This window comes from Zea mays, chromosome 5 (genome assembly GCF_902167145.1).
Source record: "Zea mays cultivar B73 chromosome 5, Zm-B73-REFERENCE-NAM-5.0, whole genome shotgun sequence".
Lineage (NCBI taxonomy): Eukaryota > Viridiplantae > Streptophyta > Magnoliopsida > Poales > Poaceae > Zea > Zea mays.
Genome location: NC_050100.1, coordinates 41,291,780 through 41,300,786, shown reverse-complemented (window position 1 = coordinate 41,300,786; position 9,007 = coordinate 41,291,780). Strand labels below are relative to the sequence as shown.

The following is a 9,007-nucleotide window of genomic DNA, read 5'->3' as shown; positions in this document are numbered from 1 at the left end:
AGACAACACATATAACAAGTTTATATGATAGATTACACATAATTTTAAAAAGTAAAAATTATATAGGTACAAATATTTAGAGATATATCATACATCACATATAAATAAGTGAATAACAATTTAATTGCTTCACACATCTAGTTCACATAATCGAAAAGTCAAATTTTAGAATTGATAAAGTTTGGTACTCGGTTTTTTTGGTACTTCGGGTATACGGTGAAAACCGATTACGATACCGAAAACCAAACTTATGAGATACAAAAACCGAAACCGCACCGAACAACCGAAAATACCGAAATTTCGGTTCGGTTCGGTTTTCGGTTTATGGTAAAAAAAAGTGCCCACCCCTAGAGCTTGCTGATTGGATCGACAAGGTCTCCATTCAATGCAGCGAGGTTGTAAAAAATTGTAACTTGTACCCTCCTCAGACAGGCTTCACAAGCAAAGACGAACGTGTAGCCATTGAAATGGAACCACTTCCAACACCATCACCCATATCACTGGGTGGCTTGTGCGAGGAGTGGGGCATGAACTACGACTATGACCAATCCAGGGCACAAGACAGTGAAATGGAACCACTTCCAACACCATCACCCATATCAACCGTGCTCATGATCATGAGTGGCTCGAACCCTCACGTGAATAATTTATGAAATTAAATTTAATATGCCGTGCATTGTATTGTAAAAATTATTAATTGTGATCTCTTATTTAATTAGGATGATATCTACTTATACTTAGTAATTGCTAATAAAATTTTGACTAACTTATCAAAAGCAATGCTTATCCTTAACCATTTTCCTTGGTCAGTTTTACACTACACATAAATCTCCACCGTAAGTGAGCTCATGCACATTATTACTCACACATGTTGAGCGATGAACATATGTGACATCACTCATGCTATAATCACACCAGGTCAAGAACAGATACTGCAAGCTAAGCGATGAGTTCAAAAGAGGTCTGGATCGTCGTCTCCCAATCAACTATGATGTTGCAGGATCGTTGTCGCCATATGGTGTATTTTATACAGAATTTATATTATAAAAGATGTGACATTGATTTATGTACCATGAGTCAGGACATGTAAAACCTAAATATTACGTTTTGATTCTCTAAGCACTAGATACATCTAAGAAACCCCTAAATACAACCTAATATATCTAAGTCTTGTATCATATTTACTAGAACATCTCAAGATACGACTCATTTACGTAGGTTATATGGATAGAATCGTATCTAGACTTAAAAAACCGTGCTAGAGACTCTTCATTAAGATATCGTCTTTTGTGTTTTTTGCACTTATCCACTTGATACCCATTAAGATACATGACATTTGTGTGGGTTGTACATGCCCTCATTATATGTGTAAGACTTGATTCTAGCATATATTTAAGACGCGCTTAGATTTGCCCTTAAATCTGATTGTGACAATTAGATGGATCATACTTGGACCGGTATGGCACGAAGTGAGGCACAAATTAGAAAACTAGCTTTTAAATGGTACAGTACAGCCGATACTAAAGAGTACCTTGCAGCAGGTATTAAAGAGTACCCTTTACTATCAACTTTTGTCACTAATCAATACTAAAGGCTTTTCTAGCTTTAGTATGAGTTGTGTGTGCTCGAGAGACCAATACCGATTGGTGGCTTACACAGATCCTAGCAGTTAGAACCGATACTGATGCTTGCTTAGTACCGGTTCTTAACTCAATCGGTATGAATGCTAAAGGTCCAAGTTTCTATTTTCTCCAAAAGTAATCCTCTATAGACCAGGAAGGAGGAGATCAAAGGGTTTTGAGGAAGATTTTGACTTGTTAGTGATTTAACCCCATCCAAACCTCTGTAGTCCCCACCAAATCTAACAACGATTTCGTGGGGCATGTATATGTATACATGAGATCATTGACATTAGATAGCTAGAGCTCCCCACGATTGCGTGGAGAGCAAGGCATTCTAATAGGGGAGAATACCACAGTGAGGGGAGCATGATCTGAGAGGCTGTAGTTTTCTGGCCACATGCCCTTCTCTACTTCTGGGGGAAAGAGAACAGCTTCCTTCACGGTGAAGCCGAAGGCTTCGTTGTTTGCCTCAAAAGTGTCCAGACTTTCATCAGTGATGTCAATTTCAGTATCCTCCTCCTCTTGACTACAGCAGTTTGGGCTCCAGATGCACTGCTTTATAATATACAAACACTGTTAGATTACCACTCTTCGAAAAGAAATGTGATTTAGTTCCTTTGTTATAATCTTAATATTTCCACTTTTTATGCGTATGTTATAATTATTTGAACAATTTTAATGACTCCATGGTTTCATACCTCAGATTTGAAGACTTATTAACCACAATCTTTTTTGCTAGGGCTATGCCAATTAATATTAACAGAGAACAACTGTTCGCTTATATACGGAAACTCAGATCTATGGTATAACCGAGAACGAGCAGTACACATCTTGAATTAAAGTAAAAAACTTTCCTCTTGATACAAAGCAAAAATAAGCAATGCTTGTAGTTATAGAGGATTCAGATGACTTGTTCGATGAGATTTCACCAAAATCTGACCTTTCTGAAACTTAAAGATTATATCCACATTTTATCAGAATAATGCATTATATTCTCCCAAACATGCATTTTATTGTGACATCTACTTTTTTTATGGTCCAAATGTCCTTGTTGGATCCCATTTCACGAAAATAACTCCTCTCGTTAAGAACTCAGGATTCAACATTTGTCTTAAACAATCACAAGGAATTACCTGAAATTCTTTGTAGTTAATAACACCATCGCCATCACGGTCAGCTTCACTCCACAACTCCTCAATTTCTTCTGATTTTAGTCTATCAGGATGGACCATTCCTAACTGCATTTACTTCAAAATCAGCACCAGTGTCGTCGACAATAGTATAGTGTACCAAGGATGAGCTGTTGTTGGTACCTGACACAATGCCTGGTAGAAACTTGAATATGTGATGTGATCATAAAGGCTGTCTGCCTTCAGGAGTGCAAATGCATTCTCCTCGGAAAGGAATGCAACTTGGAGGAAGTACTGAAATTAACAGAAGTTAAATTCTTAGCTCCTGGTGATGATTAAATAAGAATCCAGAATAAATAGATCTGTTGTTAACAACATGTACTTCAAGGTCAACTTCTATTTTATATTAGCAATAGGATGCATATCTTGGTGATATATACTGCTCACCATGTTACTTACCTTAATGATACCAAAAACAGCTTCATTCCAGCTGGTCTTCAGGGGCTTCCTGCACTTATCAGGATTTAAAAGCCATATGAAATCAACTCCGCAGATGTTCCCTCGATGGTTTCGGTGACTGACCCACTATGCTCAAGATGTATAGAAAATTAAAAGTCAACAATAATTGAATGCTCATAGTACTGCTAATTTTGGACAATCAAAATAGCAAACCTTCTTGTTACCTTATGTGCATCTTCTTCGCTGTCACTGTATTGATGAGCAGTGTCATACGATGAAACAAACCCTTGCGAGCGAAGGAACTTGTAAACTTGGCCACGTTTACTTCCATTCCAATCCCTGAAATAAATGTCCAAAAAATGATAATGCCATAACTACGGTAGAATCCAAAGAAATTATAAATTACTGTGCACACTAGATACAGACCCACAAAGGATGATTGGCAGTGGACCAAGTTTATGCTCTTCTAGGTAAGCCTCAATATACTGAAGGATCTTATATACCTGCCAATTACACCACTAAATGTTTAGGAATCCTACTGAAATATTGCAAACATTATGCTTAGATGTAGAAAAGAATAATGTCTCTACCTGTCTTAAGCGAACTATTGAAAGGCTGTGATCATGAGGGAACAACAAATGAGTGTTGACAATGAGGCTCTGCTGGTGGACACAGCTGGTGCTTCGATTTTGTAAGAATGGCATCGCTGATTCCACATGCAACAGCTGAGCTACCCGATCACCGATGTCATTGAACAGCAGTTCCCTATAATTCAAAACGTTGAAGTAGTTTCTATGTACAGCAGTAAGAAGACCTGCATAGAAATTCATCTTTAAGGAAACAAAACACCAAGGTGCATTACATGGCATCAAATTCAAATCTGTCTATGTGCATTTTCAAAACATTCAGGAAGAGAACATAGATCCCATACTAATTGACAATCACCACAGATGTCAACACCATAGGCATTTGGCAAAGCCATTATCCACACTGGAAAGGGAAATAGGTGTCACAATACAATGATAATCATTTTAGACATCATCAACAGTGGTATTCAACACAAAGAGACCATCAACCCCAACATCAATTCACTTTGGGTTTCGAAAAGGGGACACAGTGGCGAAGTCGAATTCCTACCATTGTCCCCTTCAAAAGCACAGTCCCGGAAATGTCACCTCTTATTATAGCCTATGATCAGGATTTCCTAGATCAATAAATTATTTTATATTTGTATGAACCTTCAAAATACAAACAAAAAACAGTTTGCACAAACAGCCGGTGGCAGCAACAACACAGCACAATATCTGTTTCCTCATCCTTCCAGGCTCAAGCTTAAATGAGTAATCAGGGCTCACCGTCTCCACGATTGTTGGTGCGTGCAAGCTTGAAGAGCATGTAATTGGCGTCTCCCAGACGCTTCTGGTACATGTCGACCAGCTCGTCGTTCCCCAACCATACCTCCTGTTACAAGAATCATATTTACTGATGGCTCACATCCCAGACATGATCAAAGAGCCGAATAATAGCTAGATTCAGCTCACCTGAAGGCAGATGATGGAGGAGTGATCAGCGAGAAGGCGGTCAATAATCTTCTCGTTGCGGCTGAACCAGTAGGCCCTGTACTGGCTCTCCCTGCAATTCTGCTCCCAATGCCAAACACCGACCGTCAATATACTACGAGCCAGAATTTTCTACCAAACCAAAACTAACTAAATAGATTCCCCGTCAAAAGGGAAAGCAGAGCAAGATCCAACCCACCTCGTTGTCCATGCGCTTGTAGATCGGCGCCAGGATGTTAAACGTGGTGCAGGAAACGCAGCGCTCGTCCCGCGGCTGCCGCCGGTGATGGTGGTGTCGGTCTCGCCGTCGCATCGCCCCCGCCTCCCTCCGCTGCTTCTTCGTCTGCACAAAACACACACACAGCAGGACCTCACCTCAGCAAACAACCGGGCCGTCAATCCAAGCCCACGGCGGAAGAGGCTATGCGAGCAGTAAGCCACACATAGCTCGACGGGGCCGCCGCGGGCGAATACTCACCATTGCGATGATTCGTAGGGCGTGGAATCTGATACTTGGTGGAGGCCTGGCCTCGGCTCCTTCTCGTCGATTTGGCGGCTACTAGCGGAGGAGAGGAATGGGATTGATGGTTTTCGCTGGCTTCGGGCTCACCACCGTCAAAATGGTTATAAAGAATCTTTGCAGGAGAAAATGGGTGTACCGGAAAATACGCGAGCCAGAGAGGCAATATAAACCACGGGCCGGTCAGCTGAGCAGTCTACACCACGCACACGCACGAGGCCCACAGGTCGGCTGGAGAGTGTGCTAAATGTGACCGTTCGGGTCTCGTGTGGTCGCCGTCGGTTAGGGCCGAAAAGAAAAGAACTCGAGTTCGACGAGCCAGAGCGACTCGGTGGCTCGATTCATAGAACGATAGATCCTTTATCCCTTTTTGTTTATCCTTTTTTCTTTATTCAATCTATCTTACGTTCTTTATATTATATGTATAATATTTCAATCTATATATTAATAGAATCTATAGTATTCTTATAAAATAAAAAATAAAGATAATAAACTGTGGATTCTTTCTTTCTCTTTCATTCTTACATTTCCATAAAACGTAGTTTTTTTACTTAAATTTAATAATATTAATCTATTATACACATTGGTATTCTAAAAGTACCTTACCGGATTCCTAGAGATGAAGAACCAAGCCAATTTTTACTATTTTTTATATTAACCTATTTTTTATATTATAATAATATTATATTTATTTTAATAATATAAAATGTGTTACTTAAATTATTTTTGAGATTTTATATTATATTTTGAAGAGAGATTTCATGCTTATGGTCAGGGTCGTTGTCTCGGTAAGGCGGCTCGTGAGCCAAGACAATCCAACTTTTCAAGCTCGTCAGAGAAGCGAGTCGAGTCGATCTCGACTCGTTACTTGACCGAGCCGCAGCGAGCCGAGTCAAACTATTACATGTTTTAAGCCACTTTTACATGTTTTAAGCCACTTTTAGTTTATCCTTTATATAATTGTCGAGATAAAGAGTTCATCAACACATTTACCATTTGCGGTCGTAGATAGCCATGCATGCATGCCAACATGCCACCACCGTAGTTCTAAGCCAAAAAAAAGACATCATTGCCCCTTCCTTCCACCCCTTGTTAAAATACATCACTCTGGTTGTGGCTAGAGTACTTGTAGAGGAATGCACATATATATTAACTAGGTGAATACACATGCGTTACAATAGAAATATATAATAACATGATAACTTATGTACAAAATATGTGTTATAAGAAAAGTGTTGGCCACACACTTTTGATACCTTCGAGATATAAAAAACAAGGCAACATAATTAAATCGAGCTTCATATTCATCTTTCAATTGATTAAAGTATGAAGATGTAATAGATGAACAAGGAAAGTAAATATAACTAGGTGGGTGTCCGTGCGTTGCAACGGAAACATAGAATACTACGATAACTTATGTACAAATAGGTGGGTGTCCGTGCGTTGCAGCGTGGGGCCGAGAGAGAGAAAGTAGTGATGGAATACATAGCAAGCCAAAAAAACATTTCTTCTCCTTTTTCCTTGCCTCGCTTCCCCTCCTCAGTCTCCTGTTCTCTCTCCTCTCCGTCTGCTTTAGGCCCCCAGAAATCGAAGCCACCACCACCATAGAGCTCTGAGCCCCTCGCCCTCCTCCCCAGCCTATTTTCGCTGCTGTAACACCCGGAATCTAGGGGTATAAAAAATCTCTTCTATAATATCCACCAAGTTCATGTTTTAATAAAAACCCTAAGGGAACAATGGTTGTTGTCGGTGTTTTGGGTCCGACCGCACACCCGGGGTTGCCCCTCAAGGTGTTTTAGGAGTAGGACGATGTCGCCGACTGTAGCTAAATGGTTCGTGCCTGATGCACGAGGAACAATGGACAATGTTTACAAGTTCAGGCCGCTTGGAGATGTGTAATACCCTACGTCCTGGTGAGTATGCTTTGCGTATGGGTTACAAGGTTGCTCTCTAAAGTGTAGAGAGTTGAAGTGGATGGTTGAATAGTAATGGGGTCGATCGTTCTGAAGGGGTGCCCCCTAGGCCTTATATATTCGGTCGTGAGGCAATACATATGAATATGATAACAATGTGCACCTGAAAGATAGTGAACCGCTTTTGTCTATCTTCCTATGATTCTGCCGACTTATCCTCGCCTGGTTACGTCGTTCGAGGCTCCAGCGCGGGAAGTCAGATCTTCTGTTGCGGTCACTTGCTCAACGCTGCGGGGCCGTCCAGGTTTGCGCCCACCCGGCCTTATGTCGATCTGCTTCACTAGTCGTTTCTTCCAGGCCCATGAAGGAGTGACCTCACGATTTATTGGGCTCTTGGGCCTTTCGTGAGGTCTTTTATCCTTCTAGTGGACCCGGGGGATATCTGTCCCCCACAAGCCCCCGATCTTCGGGCTGACTTTAAGATAATCAGCCCAAAGATCCTAGGTCCAGGTTGCGATCTTTGTTTATGATAAGAAATGCTTTCCAAGCAGTCTGGTAAAAATGATTTTTTACTGTCTCCTTCTGCTTTGATCACTCGTAACCTGGAGCCTTGTTTCATGCTTGTGCCTTAGAGGTCGGCATTTCATATTGCTGGACCCTGAACTTCATTGGGTGCACCGGAGGTGCACCCAATGGGTGTAGCCCTCGAGCTTCGAGTGGATTTTGGAAAATAATCCACTCGAAGGTCTTCATCAGAAATTTTTATTTTCCACTTGCATTTTGGTTGAGGGTCAATCTTGTCTTCAATCTTGCCTTATGCCTTAGAAGTTGGTGTTGTCTTCTCTTGAAATGGTGATTCATTGGGTGCACCGGAGGTGCACCCAATGGGTGTAGCCCCCGAGCTTCGAGTGGATTTTTGAAGATAATCCACTCGAAGGTCTTCATTTCGTGTCTTTTTGCTGAGGGTCATCTTTTCTTTTTTCGAATGCCTTAGAAGCTGGCATTATGTCACCCATATTATGCTTTAGAGGTCAGCATTATGTCATCAATATTATGCTTCAGAGGTCAGCATGTATTTTGTCTTTTGCAGCCGAGTTCGTGATCCGCCCATATCTTGTTAGGTGGTGCAATTTATTTGCTCTGCGACTGATTGGACATTTGATGGACATTCCCTGGCTAGTCTTCACGTCGCTTCTGTCGGTCAGATTTTGTACTTCACCGGCTATATTTGGCTTTCCTTTGATCCTTACTGATATCTCATTTTTGTCTAGAGGTATTCATTGCATGCCCTGCACGGATGTGACAGTTTTGAAAAATATACTGTTAATTCCTGGGCGTCCCCCCCAATGGGTGTGGGCAAGGGACGACTTGGTACGCTGAGTGTTTTAGCCGGCTGCTTCTGAGTAGTAATGTGATGTGACGGCGAGCGTAATCATATCATCCGTGTTGTTGACTGGAGTCCCAATGGGTGTTGTGTTGCGTGAAACGGCGTCAGCCGCCTGACGTGTCTTCAGACGGGTTGAAGTGTGTATTGAATGCTTCGCGACTGTTCAGTGACCGTGGTTGGAGGCGAGCGGTTGCCTTCTTCTTCTATAAATAGTGCCTTTGCCTCTCTGGTTTTTTCACACCTCTCGCTGTTCTCTGTTGCTTGCTTTCTTCCTCTCCTTGCATTTCCACCATGGGCAAGAACAACAAACGCAAGCGCGAGCCGACTCCTCCATCAGAGGACTTTGGCGACTCGGAATACTCAGAGGAGGAGTTCTCCTCTGAGTCCGAGGGGTCTCCGGCTCCCGTCTCTCCCCCA

At 41.7% G+C, this 9,007-nt stretch overlaps 1 protein-coding gene across 2 annotated transcripts; it reads right to left on the bottom strand.

Annotated features, from left to right (window-relative positions):
- Positions 1-1,470: 1,470 nt before the first annotated feature.
- LOC100192933 (uncharacterized) lies at positions 1,471-5,507 on the bottom strand. 2 transcript variants are annotated; one of them, XM_008682855.4, is made up of 11 exons: positions 5,249-5,507; positions 4,970-5,113; positions 4,753-4,851; positions 4,567-4,672; positions 3,802-4,025; positions 3,638-3,714; positions 3,436-3,550; positions 3,212-3,337; positions 2,936-3,046; positions 2,756-2,860; positions 1,471-2,177 (listed from the first exon to the last, which is right to left on the bottom strand). In XM_008682855.4, exons 1-11 carry the CDS (start codon positions 5,249-5,251, stop codon positions 1,920-1,922), a joined length of 1,368 nt encoding a protein of 455 aa, XP_008681077.1. In that variant the 5' UTR covers positions 5,252-5,507; the 3' UTR covers positions 1,471-1,919. The 2 variants fall into 2 exon arrangements, with proteins under 2 accessions (XP_008681077.1, NP_001131587.1); NM_001138115.1 differs by having other exon boundaries at positions 1,800-2,174; positions 5,249-5,412.
- Positions 5,508-9,007: the final 3,500 nt, after the last annotated feature.

Bases quoted from the DNA above. Each gene is read 5' to 3' on its own strand.
- LOC100192933 (XM_008682855.4), bottom strand. The intron at 3,715-3,801 runs GTAGAGACATTA...TGTAATTGGCAG, and splicing joins CAATAGTTCGCTTAAGACAG to GTATATAAGATCCTTCAGTA. The intron at 2,178-2,755 runs GTAATTCCTTGT...TATATTATAAAG, and splicing joins TTAACTACAAAGAATTTCAG to CAGTGCATCTGGAGCCCAAA.